Genomic DNA, 22487 nt, shown 5'->3' on the forward strand with positions numbered 1-22487 from the left:
TTTCTTTAGGAACTGTTGTCCGCCACATTAGCTCTTTTATTTCATTTTTGTTCAAACCTGCGTAAGTTTTTTTTAGTTTTAATTCAATAATGGTTGTTTTGGCTTTTGTTCTAACTGATTTTATAGCTCACTGTTTCAAATATATTGGCCTATTAAAAGCTTTCTCATTACAATCATTGAATATAAACGAGGACAGGTCTGTAACGTGCGACGTCAATGAAACACCAACACTGGCAACAGATCCCTTCAGGGAAAAGCATGCTCGACCCTGAAGGGGTCCACTTGTCTTTATATACACTAACTTCTCTATTCTTACAGATCCCGGGCTTTGCTAATTTGCATATTACCAAGTAAACATACGTACTACGAACGTACTTCCGTTTTATACGGAATATTATGAACGCACATCCGCCTACAGCGGACCGTTACATTACTTTCCCCTCCAAGAAGATTCGTCCCGAGTCTTAGACTGGGAATCTTAAGTTATGGGTAAGGCAACTCCGTTCTGGCAGTTGTCATTATCCCACCGCTGCCACCATTTGTAACGTGCGAGCCAAACAAACACCAGCAGATCCCTTCATGGAAAAGCATGCTCGACCCTGAAGAGGTCCACTGGTCTTTATATACACTAACTTCTCTATTCTTACAGATCCCCGGCTTTGCTAATTTGCATATTACCAAGTTAACATACGTACTACGAACGTACTTCCGTTTTATACGGAATATTATGAACGCACATCCGCCTACAGCGGACCGTTAGAGACCTATGTACATGTATAATAAAATGTTTGGTATTAGTCTATTACATGTTCCTACTCCTAGTCAATAGTGGTTTACATGTACATTTACTGATATAAATAAACAGGAAAACATAGGTAATATTATGCACCAGTCAATTGTCAGGTCCCAGGGTATACCTGGGATAGCCCCCCCCCCCCCCCCCCCCGATCTGCTAGTGGTCTTTGCAGGTGCCTTGGTGCACTCATACCACTGACATAGAATGCAACTCTGGTACATTTAACTTGTACATTTTATAAGGCTGAAAGGTGGCCATGGATTTTGCCATAGAAATTTGTCCACCCAAATGGCCGTCAACGAGTCTTTTGCACCCATTGCCTTAAGCATTAGGGAAACATTTTGATACATTTTGATATTTGTTTTAATTGTCAAAAAGACACTATCTGTAGCTATATAGTAGGTTTTAACACTATGTTGATGTGTATGTTGACTAGCTGTTAATCTGGTTACGTCTGTTGGACCACACCATGCAAAAAGTATTTATACATTTAAATGATGGTGGCAAAATGAATAAGCATGCAATGACTCTAATGCACTAGTCAATTGTAACCACGCCCCCCCCCCCCCCAGGTCCGTGGAATAGCCGGGACCTTGACTTTCGGTCCAGCCAACCCCGGGCAAAATCCCCGCCCTGCGGGGACAAACTGATGGTTAAACCCCGGCCAAATGCCCCCTCACCCCAGAGACTCTATATAAGGCCCAATCTCCGCTAAATTTGGCTATGACAAAACCACGGCGGTCACCCGGCCCTGCGGGGGCACCTGGAAAGTAAAAACACGGCCCTTTTTTCCCGGCTATCCCCGGTATACCCCCGGACCTGGGGGGGCCGTGGTTACAATTGACTGGTGCATAAATTATGTAACGGTTATGATTTGTTATTAATTTTTGTTATATATACATGTTTATGATATGATGGTCATTATAGATACATAATGATAATAATTCTTTGTTTTTTTTTATTTAATTAGTTATCTCACAAAATGCCTACATCTTTAGTTCATTGTCATTTCTTATTTAATTAGCCTTTTTAATTTTTATTCAGGTCTCTTGTGCAAACTTGTTATGGTCAATGGTTTATTGTGATGTCCTTCACACCAACAGAAAAAGAAATACAGTGTGTTGTTCACTGGTTTTCAGGTATTGTTTTACAGAAATCATAAATGTCAAGTTTTGAAAACATAGCTTTGGCATGACTTTCCCATATATATACTGGTATATTAAACAGTATGTTTTTCATCATCATTGAAGTAGTCAGAGAAGTCTTTCAATACTTAAATCTCATAATATTAATACAACACACCAAATCAAAATGTGTGTGAACCTACATATACCCACAAGGTTTGGTAGATTACTATCTTGGTTTTTTAGAGGCTATCAAGAATGCGAATGTAAGCTCTCGAATATCTGTACACTAACTGTAGAATAACATACAAAAATATTTTGCTTAATATGACACTTAGCCATATCAGCTAAAACAAAATGATTTACATTTTTAATTTTCCAGAATGGTCGCACCTGCAGCAGCGGGACTTTCTCAAAGAGCTGCTGGACAAAGCGATCCCGTGTCACCTTGACTCGCTGTTCGACTCTCTCCAGACAATGAACGTACAGGACAAACCTCCCAACATCTTCAAGTGTCAGATCAAACTATTTAAACAGTGGTTTGACACTTGGTCACATGCTGACAAGAACACTTTCTTGATCAAACTGAGGGAGGTGAACCCCGATTTTGTGGACGAATTTGATAGACAACTCTCGCTACAGATCTCCCTGCAAAATCAGGAAGGTGAAACGTGACAGGAAATGTCCATTGTAAAACTGTTACGTATTGCTAGAGCAATCATCAGAGGGTTAAAGTTCAGGAAAAGGTTAAATCCTGAAATCAGGATTGCAAGCTTTTAAATTTAGACCATTGTAGATTGTTCTTGCTTGGACATTTGCATCAAAAACAGTATGAAGTACCTTGAAATGAATATGAATGACTTTGGAAACATTCTAAAAAGCTGTCTTAGCCTCTTTACCCTGCTTTGGGAATGAATCCCTCATACTCAGACATACCCCCAGCCATTTTTTAGGATTGTCATTTATCATCTGTTGGAACCCCCAAATTATAGAAATATTTTTTTAATCTGATATACCCTAAACTAGTCTGTTTATAAAAGGAAACAAATCCTTTATATTGTGAGTTGTGTTATCTCACTTTAGGATACATGCAAGAACTTTAATTTTAAGAAAAAACATTTTTATAAAAAAAATAATGATCAAAATATTTACATGAAACTTGGATAACAATCATGTTACCAATGATACAACACCTGAATGTGTTGCAAGGCCCAACACTCTAAAAATGTATTATTTAACCTTTAACTACTTTTGTTGACTGGTTTTATTACATCAGTAGCCTGGCATTGGTGTACTTGGATGGCCATTGGATGGAAATAAAGAGTTTATGAGGCAATAGCAGGAACATGCATGTATCAGAGAAATTAATAGATTTGTTATATAGAAACTTATTTTATGTGTGTTCTTATTTAAAGAGTCTTTGTTCGTTGTTCTTTTTTTTCAAATGCAATAAAATGGGCCACCAGAAGCTTTATCCTGTGCTGTTATTACTTGAAATCTACATTTTTTCAAAATGCATTATATTGTGATCGTATAATGTGTGTTTAAATTGTATTCATTTCATATAAGCAATTTATATATGTATTTTTTTATTATCATTGTATCATTCAGTTCTGTGTAAAACATGTTTCATAGTAATATATGGTAAAATGTAACATTCTATTCTTAGGCCTAAACATTAAAGGGACTAGCCACCACATGGTCCCCAAATCGGCAAATACAGTATTTCCCCAAAACAAGCCTAGAATTGTCAATGCGAGCTAGAATGAGGCCAATAATACATCATTTTACAGGATAAAAAAACGCAATAATCATGTCGCTTCCCCGTTTAAATATACTGTAACGCATGATGGGTTAGGGTTATTATTCTTGTAGCATCAATTTTTGTCAACATGCGGCCTGGTATTCCAGTTTAAAAAAAACATGGAATGTTTTTTCCGAACACCTTTCAAGTCATGTGATCGTTTCACACACTTTATTGTCAATAAGCATTTTGAAACTTGCTTTCATTTTCAGCAGTGTAAACCTCTCCCAAAAGTTTCCATTGATAAATTTCATCAATGTTGATCTGTAGGGCTTTGTGTCCACATTGTTTTGCAGCAGTATTCGGCTTCCTTGCAATGTCTTTTCTTTGGGGAAGCCAAGCAGTGTGTATTTTTAGCATGTGAAAGTCACATGATGAGTACAGATAAATATACCGTCACATTTTTTAAGGAAATATCGAATTGTTTGTAAGATTTGTTCAACGATCTCAATTTTATTTAAGTTTTTGACATTCTTCTTTTTTTCTTGCAATTTTGTCATCTGGTGTCTAGTCCCTTGAATGGTATCATTGTTAATTGTTATATATTATAACATATTAGCAGCTAGTTCAATTATAGTCATCTTGATAAATATTATTTCTAATGATGTAGGAATCTGAAGTATTAATATTATTATTATTATTTTATGCCACTGATAGTGGGGATATTAAAATTGCACTTTCTGTCCTGTTTTCTGTGTCCAGGCTGAAACCTTGTAATGTAGAGAGGGATTTCAAAACTGTTTGGCACATGTTTTGGTACATAAAAATGCCTTGTCACATTTAAGACCCACAGTCTGACTTCAAAGGTCAAGGTCTCACTTACAGGTTTTTCATTATGGAATGCTGCATATATGCATATATATATACAGTATGGTTGTCTATGTCTGGGCTGTAACTTTGTCATGAATAGAGGACTTTTAAAATAAATTGGCGCATCAGTTTTGGTCATAAAGGTGATGTGTCGGATGCAAGACCAATGACCCGACTTCAAAGAGAGTTTAATCATTATGGAATGCTGCATAAATGCACATATAGAATTAAAGTATGGGCTATGAATTTGTCATGCAAGAGTGATTTCAAAATTGATTGGCACTTGTATAGAACATAAAGGCGATGTGTCATGTGCAAGACCCACCTCCGTCCCTGAAAGTTTAAGGTCACACTAAAGAGTCCAATCAATATGGAATGCTTCATTTAATATACACATAGATAAGAGTCTAGTTGTTTTCCAGACTGTAACTTAGTCATGCATAGAGATATGTTAAGATGTTTAGTACATAAAGACGATGTGTCGGGTGCAAGACCCATATCCCTACCTGTTACTGTATCACTTTTCCACAACTTGATGTCTACCATAATGGGGGCCAGTATATGCTTATAGTTTATGATAGCTCTTGCTGAATATAGGCATATTAACAACTGCATATTCCATTGACCTGGATGGCACTTCAGGTCTATCCATCACTTACTGCTAATCATTTATGTAATAAACTGCTGGAAGTTTTAAATGAATGCATTATATTACCTCATTGTTCACTGATATTACTCTAACTGTACTGTGGGTTCACAAAAATATTAACAATGAACATGCTCCAACTTTTCAATAAATCGAGATCCTACATCATACGATTTTGAAGATGCACATTTTTTACAAATATCATTTTAGTTTTTTGACTTACAGACCCCCAAAACAATGGGCGTAATCTACTGCTCTACAGTAGGGCAATCTACTTGTGGAGTTATAGCCCTAGGTTAAACAATTTTCTAGTTATTGTGTGGACACTGTTTTCTAACCCTAAAGACAGTGTGTTTCATGATACAATATTCAAACGTTGGTATTCCAAAAAAACAACTGACATTGACCTACTGACCCCCAAAACAATAGAGGTCATATGATGGCAACCTACCTCTTCATGGTCTTATGCAAACTTTTCCCAAGTTATTATGCACTGTTTTCAGACTGTTGACCGTGACCTACTTACCCAAAAAGAATGACGTCATCTACTTGTCAGGGGCAACTTACTAATAACGTTTAATGACCCTACATAAAACAAAACCTAGTCATTGCGTGTACAGGACAATATCTACCAACTGCCAAACATATGCAAACCTATGTGCCCAGGGATAATATAAATAAGCCCTAAAAAATGCATTTAGTTAGTTTAAACTCATTTAATTTTACAACGATTGTGAAGCTATTGCAACTTATATTAATCACTCTCATTGGCACGATGTTGCGCGAGAGTGTGGTGTTGTGTTGTGGGGGAAACCGGAGTGCCCGGAGAAAATCGACTTGTCCGGCTTGGTGGCCACTAACCATATGCACCAAAATGCATCTGGTTCAGGTTACCCTACCCTACATGAAATAGCCGCCGACCCTACCATGTTTATAGTCAGTTGTTAAAAAAAATATTTGTGTTTCAATAAGTAGTTTAAAACCTTTAAACAGAAGATTACTTTACCACAATTGTCTTATGATGGTAATTCTTACATAGATCCTAATAGAAATTTAAAAGCCTACCTCCCCTGCCTGTTTTTGAAAAAGATGTAACCCTAACCAAACCATTTTTTTATTGGCCTAAAATATATTTTGTATTGAAATGATACACAATTAAGATGAACTCTGAAAAGCTTTCATAGCACAATCAAATATACAGTTTTAAATCTGCTGTATACATGTGATTTAGGACCATTTACCATACTGGGCCGGCCCAAGATTAGTAACAGTCTCAAGTCGGTCTAGACTCTGACTCAGAAAAGCACTTCCATAAAATTGCAAAGAATAATTTTTTATTTTGGTTTTACAAGAAAAAATGTAAATAATTGTACAATTTCAAACAGTCAGTGTATTTCTACATCAATACTGAGCTGAACTGAAGATTTGCAGTTTTGCCATTTGAGTCTGAACTCGAGACAAGAACCTCTGTCCCAATGGCCAATGCACCAACTGCTTGGCTATTGATCATTGAATGTATCAGTTCCAATTTAAATTCCTGTACAAAGAACAGTCACCTGTTTCACATTATTGTACTGGCTTACTAGTATGTATTCATTACAGGAGCTTTGCACTGAGGCAAAACAGTCTCAACAGTGTATCGGTACTAAAAACCCCTACTGGACTGGTTCTAGTTTTAAAATGAATCATTGAAATTGACTCTTGAATAGGCAATCATCATCATAGTAGCTAATTAAGTTAAAAGGATTCAGTATCCGGTAAATTGTACCACAATTCTAGCTTGAAAAAAGTGTTCTCCATTTCATAAAAGTATTTTTTTCTATAACTAACACATAATTGCATAATATTCAAATAATATTTATTACTATAGAACAAATATCCAAAAGTTGAACACGTCATCTTTTTTACACACTCTCATACAAATTTTGTAGCAATTGACAAAATTTTAGTAAAGTCTCCTTCCTTTCCCCTAAGACATGACGGTATTGGCACTCTGATCCTTGTTCCTGTTGGTAAACCAGTGTCCTCCACAAGCACCACATTGTTTGTGTCAAACCTCGGAACATTAGCCTTCTGTTTTTGGACACAGCCAACAATGTAGCCCTTTTTCTTCTCCCCACAAACACTAACAAGCACCTTGTCCCCGAGCCGGCCCAACTGCGGCCCATTGTACACCTGGATGATTCGGGGTTGTCTTCCCTTCAGCAGAGAGTCTCGGCCAAGCACGCTGTTGTCCACAATTTTCACCCTCGCCATCTTGCGAAGCTCGTGCAGACAGCATGACGTCCTGAAATGTGGAGGTGAGATAGGTTAGTCAAAAATGAAATTATTTGCGGTATAACAAGCTTCATAAGAAATCTGCTTTTTGACTGGTAATAATTTGACTAAATAAGAATCAGTCACAACATTTGGCACAAAAACTGGCAAGCAATAGTAACTTCATCCACTATCAGAATCATTGAAAGTTTTAATTACATGGGCCGTTGGTCAGGTAATTGTTTTGTACCACATTGTCACTTTAATACTAGCAATAAGTACATGTAGAGTGTGAACATCTGAAAATGATTGAAATCCATTTGCACGCTATTTTTTTCACCTCTTAGTCTATACTAACCAATGTAATATTATAGATAATGCATAAACAATTTATTTATTTCATTTTGATAGTGAACAGGTATTCCAAAGTTTGAAAGAGATAGCTTCTATAGTTTGCATTTAAGTGACCCAAGCACAAATCTGACTAGCTAAAAATTACAAAGTCCAAAAAAACTCAAATATCGCCGATCCTCCACCTACCCTTCCAAATGAGTGACTCAAAAATCTGTTTCATATATTGAAGTGCATTTTCTATTTATTGGCTGTGAAAAAATTATAGAAGCCAAGTCCAATTCTCGAAATCCATCAAAATTATGTTTTTTACCCCAAAAAACAGGTGAGACTCAGCATCTTTATGGTAAGAAGGTTATTCAATAAACAAGTTCGCTAAGTTCCAAAGTAATAGCTTTGATAGTTTCCATGTAAGTGACCTAAACTCAAAACATTGCTCGTCATTTTTTTCAAAAATTAGATGAGTTAAAAGTTATGAAATCCCCATGAAATACATGAATGTTACAGTTTTAACAATCAGTGTCATGTTAATTGTGTATTTCACTAATTTTTATTTTTCTTTCCATGCATAGAATAAAAAAATATGTGGATAATCTGTTCCATCCAGTCTCTGTAAATATGAAAGAACTGTCCATACCGAAATGTTCTTGAATGCAAAGCAGACATCAAGGGAACAAGTTCTGAAGTCTGCCGAATTATCATCGTGGCCTGAGTCATCTGAAAGAGTTTAAACATGTGAAGGAAAAAAAGGAAGGAACTGGTTAAATATTGGTTAACAAAATAATGGTGATGAAGTTTGATGATGATTAATGCTTTTCATCCACCTAAATAGCAATTGATTTTGATGAGATACTATTAAAAAGATTATATTGTTTCAAGTCAAAGACATTTGCTGGTAAAATATTTGATATACAACTATAATTTGTTTAAACTGTTTCATTGATCTGATAAATAGAGATAAAGCGATGATCAAGTATTGTTGAAAAATCGAGTGATTGACCCAAAGTTCGGGATAATCAATTATGTATTGATATCATATATCAGAATCTTTATTGCAATTACTTAATAAAATTTACTTATGAGAATTATCAAAATAAAGTTTTTAACACATTAGAGCTTCCTCAATGATTTTGATTACCAATGACAGTCATTGACTTAATTGGCATTGTGCTAAATCTGTCAGTGCCTAAAAGTCGGACACTAACAAAAAAGTAAATACAGTAGAAATGTTTCACGGTTACGGTAGTATCATTACTATATATAAGTGAAAGTGATATTTCTGAATGGCTGGATGATATTTTCTAACACTGGTGAATATCAGCCAGGAAATTATTTAGTAACTGCTCATTCTCAAGCACGTCTTCAATTTTAATTTTATGAAATCAATGATTGATCATATTATTCACTCTGATTACTTCCAATTATTGATTTTGGCCACGACAAATTGATCATTTGATCTATGGAATTTGCAAAAAAAAAGTGGGAGCAAACAAGCAACAAAAAAATAAAAATACTTTTTTTTAAATTTAAGGCAAATCAGAGGTGAGCGCAAAGAGAAATTAAAAAAATAAATAAAAAAATGTATATTTCTTACCAAATTTATCATACAATTATGTCAAGACATGCTTTTTAATTGCAAAATAGGTTCACAGTTATAAATAAAGGTTTTCATTGTATCACATGAAAATCTGTCTCAATATTTAAAGGGACTGTACACCAGATTGGCACCAAAAAAAGTTTTTTTCTGTAACGAATCTCAGGACAATTATTTAATAGAATGTGTTACACTTTGATATCATTATTGTAAAAAAAGGACCAAAATGTAAAAAAAAATTGTGTCAGCGACCGGGTTCGAACCCGTGTCGCCAAAATTGCAGTCCAGCGTCGTAACCACTGAGCTCCGACGGCTTACTCTAATCGAGTGACATAGTAAGCTACATGTATACACCTAACTCGGTAATATCACGTGATAACACTGACTAGCCAAACACACATAAGGAATGAATTCTACTACCGGTAGGTAGACATACCCAGTAATCTTTTTTAATGGAAAAATATGAAATAACTGCTAAACTTAAATAAATTGTAAACTATGTGGTACTTCACTTAGTAAGTTTCAATGCATTGTACACATAAATACAAAGTTCATGACAGTTTTCGACAATTTTCTTATTTCTTGCAAATTGATCATCTGGTGCAGTTGCTTTAACAAATGGCAATAGGATCAAGTGCTTTACTAATCTATACTCTCATTGCATCAGCAATTTAAACATGGATATATTTTAACAACAGCATTCCAAAAGGTAACGTGCAATTATTCGAAGACCAAAACAAACAACAACTGTATTCATTCCATACTAATTTAACTTACTATCACATTTTTTTTTTTGACTAGTAAGGGTAATTCACCAATTGAGCATTTCCAAATATTGGGTCAGGTCTAAATTTGGACCTCCTGAAGCACATGATAAAAATTGTAGTGACTTTGACATGGTTGAAGATCGAAAACTGTAAATAACACAGAGAACATTTCTAAAATAAAGACACTGTGGATTGAATTGTGGGACAATATAATTGAAGCAGTATCAAAAAATCTACAAAAAATGTTGCACTGATCATTATATTAAGTGCAGGTGGTGGATTAAAGATGTTTCGGTTTCAATATTTCGCCTTGACCATGAACCTATGGTTTATAGGTCTGTGCCTTGAAAAAGAATAACAATTAACATGACAGCCTCCATGGCTTCAATGCCTGTAAGAAACAGACCACTTTTATAACAGGCCACTTTATTACTAATCGATCAAAGAAATTAAGTGCAATAAGAACAAAGAATTGAGAAATTTAAAACAGTCATTTTACTTTCAGTTTTATTTTCTGATTTTACTGATGTTATTATATACTGTATGATTGTGTAAATACAGACAACTTTTTAAAACATTTACAAGTCCTACAATTCTATCTGTTTAAAACACTTATTAGTCCACCTAAATGAGCGTCAACGAGTCTTTTGACGAATTTTTTTTACTATGGCAGACTTGAGCTGTTCACCATCCCAGCAAAAAGTAGCGAACGGTCCTTGCGCATAGAATCCTCGCGGCCACAATTTTGAAATTATCTCCGTTATAAATTCAAATTTCTACAAAAATATTATTGCCTACTAATACACACATATTTATTTATGTCATTTTGCCAAAAAAAAACATGTTTAGATATAACACTCTCACATGTGTCGATTGTTTATCAATTATCCCGATATCTGTAAAGGACTTAATCTGGAACAAATCTGACAGGTTTTGTACATGTATAAAATGGTATTCGTGACCCAGAATATATTTATGTGAAAATAACGACTCTAATGACAAATTCAATCCAGTTTAGATCACTGTCGTATACATATTGAACCATTTTGTCATTATTATTCAACATTGATGCATAATATTACTTTATATTTTTTCGCCCGGTGTTAAATGGTAGAGTCGTAGCGTTACAGGGATACATAAGAATGTCAAAATAATATAAAAAGTATCCCTGATCGCTCATTATCGCTAAACACTTATGACTCATGTGTAAGAAAACTGAGAAATGCATTTTAGAATTTAAAAAAATAACTCAAGAAAACATGTTCAATGGTTGTAAGTCAAGTGTCCATGAATTTGAATATAAGTTTTGCACTGAAAATCTGATCTAGTTATTTTTAGCACTAAATTTACAAAACGTACTAAACAATGAATTACTTAAAACACACATTTAATTGTTTCTTTTGATGCTGTGAAACTGCTGTTGTTTACTGAAGACTATAACATATTGACTATGACACTGATATTCACTAAAAACATGTATTTTACATTACGAAAACTAAAAGTCAACTGAAAATTAATACCGAAATAAATAACAATGGTGGGTCCTGCAAAATATTCTGGACAAAAACGACTGTCAACAAATATCAACTGTTTTGCAGTTACCCAGACCTGATTTGGTCCTAACACGAGGAACGTTTGCTCGCTAACAATATAAATCCTTCAAAAAAGTTGAAGTCGACGTGGCAGGTTTATATTCTAAGACAAAGAAATTCAGAAAATAGGGGAAATTCAGAAGTCAACAAAAAATAATCCGCCAGCCAAATTCGGCGGGCACAATTTTTTTTTTTTTTTTCGTTTTTTGAATTTTAGGTGAGGCAAATGTGACGAACAAATGGTCAATTTGTTGTGGCCTTAAGGTTTTTTTGTTTGATTTTCAATCCGTACTGAAAGTATTTCTTGCACAGTTTTTCACTTGAATCTGAAGTGTCAGTTCCAAAGGTGCATCCTTCTCACAATGGTGTGAGGATTGATGTGCACTTTGAGGTCTGAATGGTGTAGTATGTGGGTTAGAACCAGCCGCCCGGTTAGCTCAGTTGGTTAGAGCGCCATGCTAGTGTTTCGGCAGTCGTGGGTTTGAGCCCCACACAGGGCGCACTTTTCCTCCTAGGTTAACTTTACTGGTGGCAGCGGTAAACAGAAGGAGTGCATCTGTCGGGCTTAAAGGTTAATGGGGGAGGAGTGAAGTGTGTGTGTGTTTGAACCAGCCGCCCGGTTAGCTCAGATGGTTAGAGCGCCGTGCTAGTGTTCTGGCAGTCGTGGATTCGAGCCCCACACAGGGCGCACTTTTCCTCCTAGGTTAACTTTAATGGTACCTTAGATGTGAACCTAAAACCCTATTTATTAATACAATACACATTGCATACGTGGGCCAGGTATTTCAATGATACAGGGCTTTTTTTGCCCAATTTGGGAAAAAGACCCTAGACATTTTGGGAAATTTTGCGTCGTGAAAATGCCGAAATTGGGAAATTTTACAGTTATAAGAAAAAGCTGTCTAGTCTACTGCAAATTAGGAAATGATTTTATATTAGTTTATTTCCCTTTAAAAGACCCAAAATGGCTGAAATATCAATCCTTGGGTGTAAATATCTATTGCAATAAATCGATCATGACAGATAATATTTCATACATATATCTGAATGTGATGAAAATCAATGATTTCCGAGTTCAATTACCAAAAAAACATCACTTTTTAAATAGGATTGTTGAAAATGAACCAGTACATGTGAAAAGACTTTCTAAAAAAAATTATTTTTGATTGGGATTTTTTTCTGAAGATTGGGAAAAATACCTTATATTTTGCTTTGGGAATGAGTCCAATAGTCAGACCAGTGGGTACTCACAGATCCTCGCCAGTAATTTTAACTATGCACACCGGCCAGACCCGGCATGCGCTTTTCAACTTTACGCGCGAACATGAACCGGGGATATGTTTACCTCACGACTGGTACCCTGGCCTCCGACAAAGCTTTGAGATAACCTCGTTGCATAATCGTAACAACTCGGCCATGGCCGAAATGTTCCGAGCAATTTAAAACTGTGCCCTGAAGCCTTGCAGGTGCCCTTCATGTATATATCGTTATGTTTTGACAGAATGAAATGAAGAAAAGCCGTCAAACTCATAATTATAAGTTGGATATTTATTTTTTGTGTACAGAACTAATATAAAATAACATTGTCTGGTAATATTTCTTGTTTTTATGATATTTTATAGACGCTATATGCTTTAACCCGGAATCCTGATCGGAACAACTACCCACTTTTGATACTAAACAATTTGTAAGTGAAGGATTTGCCATATCAAAAATTTAAAAAAATCCGTCTACGTACAATTATTTGGACTACATGCAAGAGTGCATTGCAATAATCACGGAGTGACATGATGAGAGAATTTACTAATGATTTTGAAGCATCTGTAAGATATTTCCTGATGTGGCCTATTTGACATAATTGTCCATATTCTAATATGCAAACTGAGTTAATATGATGTTCCATGCTCATTTTTTAGTCTAGAAAAGCATCAAGCTTCGTCACACATTCAGATGTTTAATGTCCGCTTAAAATACTTAAATAATATTGATAAAGTTTTTGTTAGTGACTTGTTATACAACCATTATTGTAACTTTTTCTATAGGAATCATTAAATTTAAAAGAAAACATTAAAATGTACAAACCCGTAACCTTACAATTATGAGCGAATCCTACGACAGAACATTTTATTGTAATACCGGTAAAATGTTACATGTTTAAAACGCGCATGATCCGGTAACCATCACAAACAAATGAATTGAACCAACACAGTGACCTCCCCTTTTGCTTAATACAAATCGATGTTTTTATTTGTTCAATTCTATATTGTGCTCACAGGCTGGGCATGAAGGATCGTAGAAAACATATACAGCGCAGACCTATAATTGTCAATTTCACTGAATTCTGCGATGTGGAAATCATTATGAAAAATGTGACGTTGCTGAAAAATACCGGGTTTTCGATTGACTATGATTTCCCGAAGGAAATACAAGAAGCCCGATCCCGTTTGTATCCCCGCATGAAAGATCTTAAAAGACAGAACCCCCAGGCTAAGATCGTAATGGTATACCCGGCTAAACTCCTCATGGACGGTAAACTTATGGGCGACGAGTTATCCGAGTGGAATTCCTACATCAGGGCCAATCGTCTGGACCCTGTGGGTGGTGCTTATGCTCAAAGTGCTATGTATGGTAATATTCCCATGCAGACTGGTGAACATGCGATGACGCAATCTGGAAACATGCAACATGCAGTGACAAACTTACTAGGCTACGGGGTACAGGCTCCTGTGGGTAACTCTCCCTCAAGTAATCCATACGGCACGGTTAATCCCCAGTATTATATCCAACAGAATCCAAACACTTGTATAGGATATACTAACTCCAGTCCGAATCCTGCACCTTCACACAACATATTAAATCCTATGTCCAATACGCAATCCCCGCTACCGTACCAGCACCCTACAATTGTTCCACCAAACTATGTCCCTGTGTGCGGTGGCAATAACTCTGTTCAATCATACAGACAGACTGGGCCTGATTCCGAAATGTCCCCTCATCAACACAACCTTAGTACTGATACCACGGGCAACCCAGTAGTTCCTACACAACTACACCCTACAGTGCACCAATCCACTCATGTCATTCAGACTAACTCTATACAGTCAGAATCCATGCCGAATCCTAAGCCAACGAATATGCACGAGTCCCTTAGTTTGTCCTCTAACTCAAACCATTATTCCCAAAATATCCATGAAACCCATGTCAAATGCCTTCACAGTGAGTCTGTACATGAAACACTTCCAAAAACATTGAGTGTCAAGAAAGTGAACCAGGCATCTGAATCTATACAGACTGATTATACACAACGGCAGAGTCGTGGGCATGCACGTAATCCACGTGCTGCGTCTAAAGTAAGAGCGCATTCAGCTGTACCATATAGACGACAGAGTGATTAATGATTTTTCTAATATTATTGACGGGTTGCGTCCCCTTTGTTTAAAAAGGATATTAAACATACATTAAACGCTGATAGCGATACTTCAGCCACTCATATTGTTGATTGTAAATGGTATACGCAAGAATGTTTTGAACTTAGAACTATTTTTCACAAAATGTTAAATGTCTATCGAAATAATAGATCTGATTTTAATAGACAAAATATGGTTCATGCACGTACGAAATATAAATCATGTATACGCAAATGTAAAATAGATTATGACCGCAATGAAACGGCAAAATTAACCGAAGCAAAACATAAAAACGTTAAGTTGTGTTGGAAAATGCTTAAAACTTGTGCTGGTGTTAAACAGTCTAATATTCAAATTGATGTATTTAAGAAATATTTTGAGTCTGTGAATAACCCAGACGATCACTTTTTTAGGCCTGATGAAGATGTTTTGTATTTTATAGAGAGGTATGAACAAAATGATTTTAATATAATGTTTCATGAATTGAATGTCCCTATTACTGAACAGTACTTACTAAAAGCAATTCGTCAACTACAGACAAATAGAAGTAGTGGTCCGGATAAATACCTTAACGTATTCTTTATTAATGGTAAACATGTTTTAATGCCATTTTTGTTAAACCTGTTTAACAAATTTTTGAAGTAGGATACTTCCCAGAAAGTTGGTCTGAAGGATTTGTAATACCCCTACATAAAAAATGCAATATCAATGATGAAAACAATTATAGAGGAATTACATTATTGAGTACATTAGGTAAATTATTTTCACGTGTTTTAAATAATAGACTGGTAGAATGGGCAGAAATTATGGTGTATATATTGAGGCCCAGTCAGGCTTCAGGCAAAAAATGGGCACGGTAGATAATATATTTGTTTTGCATGGTTTGATTTCTCATATGATTAATAACGGTAAAAAATTATATTGCGCTTTTATTGATTTTAGCAAAGCCTTTGATTATGTTGTTAGAGACAACTTGTGGACAATACACATTTATATACAAATTTGTTCCATTTTATTAGATAACTGCAGTCAATTATGTTAATAATTATATTGTAACTATGTCAATACATTGTTAAAGGTATAGTGCGGCGGATGTTACATAACTCGATATACAGGTCGAGTGATAAGACCATAGCAATTATCTCCCGTGCACAATCAAATCAAATTTGTTAAATAAATTCTTTAAATATTACTATTGTCGAAAATGGTGTATGCAGTATGTAAAAATGTATGTAAAATTCACACTTTCGTTATCAATGTAATTTAAATTCAATATTCAAATGAGAAAGGTTTTAATTTGTCAAATTATCTACAGCACTAGTGATAGGTCTAATCTAATACTAACAGTATGTAAAGTCAGTACAACTGGATTTTTGTCACACTTCTTTATTCTTTTAAGTCTTATGTTGCACATATACTTTTGACACATACGACGAAAATGTGAATTATTATAAACATGTACATCATATAAGTGTAAAAGGTGCTACCGTAATGCATGTATGAGATCATGTCAACTTAATATTGATGCACGTTTGCCATATCATATATTTTGCAAATTGTACCACATGGGTCTATGACCTTCTGGGAAAAGAGAAATAAACTTGTAATAAACTTGTATATTGTATTTGACATTATCCTTCACCAACCACTCTAGGCGTACGTAATGGGTCGGTATAAAACGCAGCGATTAACGCAATCAATATATAAACATACTGGTAGGGAAAACGCAGCGGTTACACAGCCAATATAGACATATTGAGAAAAGGTGTTAATGGCCCTATTACGGGGTTCAAGTGTCATTTATTAAACAAACAAACAAACCTTTGAATTCATTTATCAAATGTTATTCTTAACAAAAATAACATAATGACAGAGATTTTTGAGAAATGTAAACTATTTATTGTAAAAAAATATATAAACAAATGACGGAGGTATTTTTGAAGTTGCAAAATTAATTAAACAAACTAACTTTGGATTCTATTATGAAGTAACCCATAACAGAACACTTTTATTTAGAATCTAAATGGAAACGATCCAGATCTGTCTATCAATAAGAAGATACTTCGTTTACCCTTCGTTTACTTGCGTTACTAGCTATTGTTTAGTAATAACTTACAGAAATTAGTATGAACATTGAAGAACGAACATGTAATAACATTTATATAACAGTATTAACAAAGTATGGTAAAAACATTATATTTCAAGAGTTTTATGTTTTAAATAACAAGTATAGTAACACAAATATCAAAACATATAAGTGTTATACAACTAGTTATATACCTGGTATATTAATATCTCACATATCGAAAAATTTGTTTGCCAAAAATGCAGATATATAAAGGTAATGCTACAAATTGACATTATATTTATAAACAGATGAAATAATGAATATGAAAAAAAATGTACTGAAAAATATGATACACAACAAAGTAAACTTTATTACCGTATATGAAAGGCGTGATACACATGGCGCAATTACGAAATAATCACGGTGGGATAAAGAATTCACTCGGGGATTTTATGTACCGTATAAATAATTATTGAAATAATAAATAACGTATATCAGTTTATATTTAATCAAGTCTATTTAACTCATTTCTGTTAAATTTATTTACAAAGACCAACATTTACTCGGCATTTGCTAGCGAAACGTCGAATGGTGCATTTACACAATATTTGTGGTACCATCTGTTGAAGTCGTCGCATTGGTTCATATTATCAAAAGGAAATTCGGCTACACATTCATTTTCTAAATATTATTAATTATTATAAGGTTATGCACCGAATAACCATGCAGTGCAGCACGAACAACAATGAATACGTCGAAATATACTGATTGCCGGTCTTGTATACAAAAACACTTATCTACAATATTTTGCGGATATTTTTCAAACTAACATAAAGTATTTTGAGTAATATGAGAAAGTCCATTTTCACTTATATTATCGGTTTACAAAGCCATACCTCGGTGCATTCTCTGTCATAGGTACCAGTCATTACAACCATCACCTGCAATTGAATCAAAATGTGGATTTCTGAATTATCGACACTACGTAAATTTGTACATGATTTTTTTTGTGAAACAGTCATTTATTGATAACGTTGCCCTGTAAGTAATAATACATTGTTAAAAAAAACCTACAAAATATTTTATTATTTTCTTCAATATTCTTATTCTGTTTATGACAGGTGCACACCAATAAACTTTTATGACTGTTATTATACGGACGCGTGTCAGATATTAGCACCTGCCCTTCGTTAAGTACATGACAAACGGATTAGCACGATTATTGATACACACAGCTACTGTTGGTTCATGATTAACGTCATGCGGACAAGATTTAGGTCTATATTAAAGACGATTTGTGCAAGACTCTTTTGATTAAAAAACAACAACAACACATTTACTAACACACGTATGCTTACTCTAATAGGATGTTAGAACATTTTGACCATTTGCTTGAAAGTGTGTGTACTTTTTTATTTCTTGACCAACTAAATGATAGATTATGATGATGTTAAAAGCCATTCCAAATAAATTTTCATAAATTAAGTAGAATGGAATAGATCGTATTCTGTTAAAGGTCTAATACTTAAAAAATCTTTAACAAAATACAACAAGAACAGAAGTTTATACACTACTTAACTCCTTTTAAGGAAAAATAGCTATCTTATATTTCCGAAAATAAACTTACTTAAAAAAGTAATTAGCAAACAATCCGAAATAAAATTGCGAAACTCTTATTCAAAATCAATACATACTCATGTATAACAAACATAAATGTTGAGTGATAAACCTTCAACTACTTACTAAATAATGCAATTATGGAAAATATTAATTACTGAAAACAAGATTGTAACCGTGTATTTAACAGCTGAAAGCGTTAAAATATTAAATGATTGGTGAATGCTAAAAGATTTACTGTGATCTACTTTACATTTTTAAGGTAGAATTACCGTGTATTATTCACATCTATTTCAAATTAAATTAGGTATCCTTCATAAAAACCATTGTTTTCGACATTTATTCATCCTTAAGGACTGTTAGAACAATATTATTAATTGTGGTAAATCTTATTTGGGAGTAAGAGTGCATCTTTAAGTTAAAAAGAATAGTTCGAGTTTGAGTTTAAAATAGATCGTATTCTGTTTAGGGTCTTATACTACAAGCATTCTTAAAAAAAAAAACACATCAAGAACATATATAAGTGTATAACCTACTTACCTTCTTTAATGAACAATGAGCTTTCTGACATTTCCGAAATAAAATTTATTAGTGTAGTATTAGTTTATTATAGCCTGTTATTTCGTGAACTATCTTCCATACTTAAAATACCCTACTCGAAGAAAAAATACCCGAACCGACCCGTCAAAAACTCTTCGACCCATTGCAGCTATAGCATTTGATGAAAACATAAATTGAATGAAATATATATATATGAAATAAAGGTATACTATTTTATCGTAAGAAGGAGAGTATGAAGCACAATTCAACATTCATAACGCATTTAACACATTTCCTCTCTCCTTAGTTTCTATATCCTATTTCTTCAATATTTAGGTTATGTGCAAAACATCTGAATCTAGTAAGAAATATACTGAACTTATTGCTATTGATACAAAATAAATATTTTACAATCGCAAAATGTTATTTAAAATTAATATAACACTTCTGCTGCTTTGAATTTCTAACATGTTTATGTCAGGGTTGTAAGTACTTTTAATATGTCTGTAAATTCGTTACATTTTCGCAAGTTAATAAAGTAATAAAACGATATAAATAAAAAATAAACAATTCCATGCTCGTTCAACAACTGCTTAAATTACCATGTATTTATATATTCGCTATTAACATATTTAATACCTTATACATATGAGACTCGGATATCGTTTAAACCTTTAACTAGTATTTAATAATTCGTATTTACAGGAACAAACTTAATGTTTGCTGTCGCCGTGCACATAGAGTTTGTTTGAAGAATTTTAAATACTTCTGCCATATTTACACGGCCGTCTTGGACTGCATTATGGCAGTTTAGATTAATATTTATCGTCATTCTTATATTTTAAATAAAAAAAATCTTAGACCAACAAAAAATAACGACAAAATACGATTAAATTTCTTGTTTCTTGTAAGTTGAACTACTTGACCTATTCAAAGAGGTAAACTTTCATCAACATTATAACAGGAGAAAATGATCAATATTGAAAGGCAAATCTCCTAGGAGTTTGTATTTATATTTTTGTTTAAAAAATTACAGAAAAAAAATAATGACCCCTATAGATTAATGACCCTCGGTATAGAAAAAAGACCCCTACTCGAAGAAAACTGACACCCAAAGAATCTTGGCCAGGGCGTCTTAATTGTGTATAGAAAATTCCCCTCTCACAGGAATAACTATCTTACCAAAATAAACTACTAATAACAAATATTACTGACTTTTATTAACACTAAAATTGCTTTAAAGGGGCTGTCTCACAGATGATAAAATAGCGAAAAAAAATAAAATTGTCAAAAAATGACATAAACTCGATAAAATCGATGTGTACAATGCATTGAAAGTTACTAACTGAAGTATCACATATATAGTTTAAATTATATTTAAGTTTAGCAGTTATTTCGTATTTTCCCATTAAAAAAGATTACTGGGTATGTCAACCAGGTAGAATTCATTCCTTATGCGTGATTGGCTAGTCGGTGTTATCACGTGATATTACCGAGGTAGGTGTATAGCTTAATACAATAGAATAAGCTGTTGTAGCGCAGTGAGTAAAACGCTGGACTACAATTTTGGCGACGCTGGTTCGAACCCGGTCTCCGAGACAATTTTTTTTTTACATTTTGGTACTTTTTTTACAATTATGATATCAAAGCGTAACACATTCTATTAGATAATTGTCCTGAGATTCGTTACAGAAAAAAACTTTTTTGGTGCCAATCTGTGACACAGTCCCTTTAAGATGTTATCACCTTCCAAACTTCCGGAACTTGTACATGCCTAAAATAACGAACCAACACGTTATTGTAACGTTGTGTCTTCTATGCTGTGCTGCTATTTATTAAATGTTTATGATACTTTTATGCATTCATTCTCATTAAATATTTATATGAAAAACTACAGAAACAAGCTTAGTAGCTAAAGTTCAAACATAAACCTAATTTAATGGCACAGGGTAAACGCCAAAGACATAGAACAAATCAGATTAAAAATAAATGAATATAAACAAAAGCAAAATTTAATATAGTGGTTCGTTTTCTAGAAAGTCTCTTTATTTCTGCAATTTCTGCTAGTTGGCCTCCCATTATGTATAACTTGCTGCTTGCAAGTACATTAAGTTAAATTTTTAAAGTTCTGTATGCAATTATACATTATACCAAGTACAATGTAATTAAGATTGTGTTCTGTAATAGCGGGATGCTTTCAAACACTTCATCATATTACTTTCTAGAAAGTATCTCAATTTCTGCAATTTCTGCTAGTTGGGTCCCATTATGTATAACGTACGTGATTGTAAATACATTAAGTTAAATCTTCTATTTTCTATGTGCATTCATTCATTATACCAAGTAGTTAAGAGTGTGTTCTATAATAGTGGGATGCTTTCAAACACTTCATCATATAAATCGTATGAAAAGACGATTTATCACATCAAAACTAGTTAGTGCATTGTAGGTGAAAACTTTTCACTTAATTTTGCTACAGCAATAGTGCCAAACATCAGCGATATATTCATGTTCATTATTCAAAGGTCATTTATTGGGTATATTAGTATACCATAACTTTTCCCCATCAACATCTATCTCGAAGTCCCGGCTGTGATGGTACCGGCACATATCACTTTATCGGTCCCATCCCGAGACCAATGTCAACAGTCACTGATACCGATGTTCCCGTCATATAGCACTTTAATTGTTCCCTGCCCGGGATCGATATTGATAGTCCCGTCTTTTCCTAAAATAGGTCTCGGGTCCCGGCTTATATTGGGGCGATACTATTTCCCGGTCTCTCCTCGTAAAATCCGGTCTCATCCGGTCTCATAATTCCCGTATCATAACTTATGGCCTCGGGCAGCGGATTGTGTTGCCGATGTATGTTAAACTAATTTGACAATTTTATTTGCTTTTATATGTAACAAAATGGAATAAAATATATGAACATTATGTTTTAATTCATGCAATTTGTTATAGGTGTAAACTGTTTATGCAATTTGTTATAGGTGTAAACTGTTTATGCAATTTGTTATAGGTGTAAACTATTACGTGTCCATTTTTCGTGCTATTCGCTAACATTGAATAAATACGAATGCCTTCGTCATTATAACACACCTTAAGCAAAATA

The 22487-nt window shown here is 34.1% G+C and overlaps 2 protein-coding genes across 3 annotated transcripts; one reads left to right on the forward strand and one right to left on the reverse strand.

Moving 5' to 3' along the window:
* Positions 1 to 18: 18 nt before the first annotated feature.
* Positions 19 to 3394, forward strand: LOC128209105 (uncharacterized protein C14orf119-like). The gene is made up of 3 exons (XM_052912960.1): positions 19 to 61; positions 1841 to 1935; positions 2303 to 3394. Exons 2-3 carry the CDS (start codon positions 1881 to 1883, stop codon positions 2593 to 2595), a joined length of 348 nt encoding a protein of 115 aa, XP_052768920.1. The 5' UTR covers positions 19 to 61; positions 1841 to 1880; the 3' UTR covers positions 2596 to 3394.
* Positions 3395 to 6494: 3100 nt separating this feature from the next.
* LOC128207543 (39S ribosomal protein L14, mitochondrial-like) lies at positions 6495 to 13870 on the reverse strand. Of its 2 annotated transcripts, none has more exons than XM_052910523.1 (3): positions 13835 to 13870; positions 8425 to 8504; positions 6495 to 7467 (listed from the first exon to the last, which is right to left on the reverse strand). In XM_052910523.1, the coding sequence occupies exons 2-3, from the start codon at positions 8502 to 8504 to the stop codon at positions 7095 to 7097; spliced, it is 453 nt and encodes a 150-aa protein (XP_052766483.1). In that variant the 5' UTR covers positions 13835 to 13870; the 3' UTR covers positions 6495 to 7094. The 2 variants fall into 2 exon arrangements, with proteins under 2 accessions (XP_052766483.1, XP_052766482.1); XM_052910522.1 differs by having other exon boundaries at positions 13823 to 13860.
* Between the last annotated feature and the right edge of the window lie 8617 nt (positions 13871 to 22487).

This window comes from Mya arenaria, chromosome 11 (assembly GCF_026914265.1).
Source record: "Mya arenaria isolate MELC-2E11 chromosome 11, ASM2691426v1".
NCBI lineage: Eukaryota > Metazoa > Mollusca > Bivalvia > Myida > Myidae > Mya > Mya arenaria.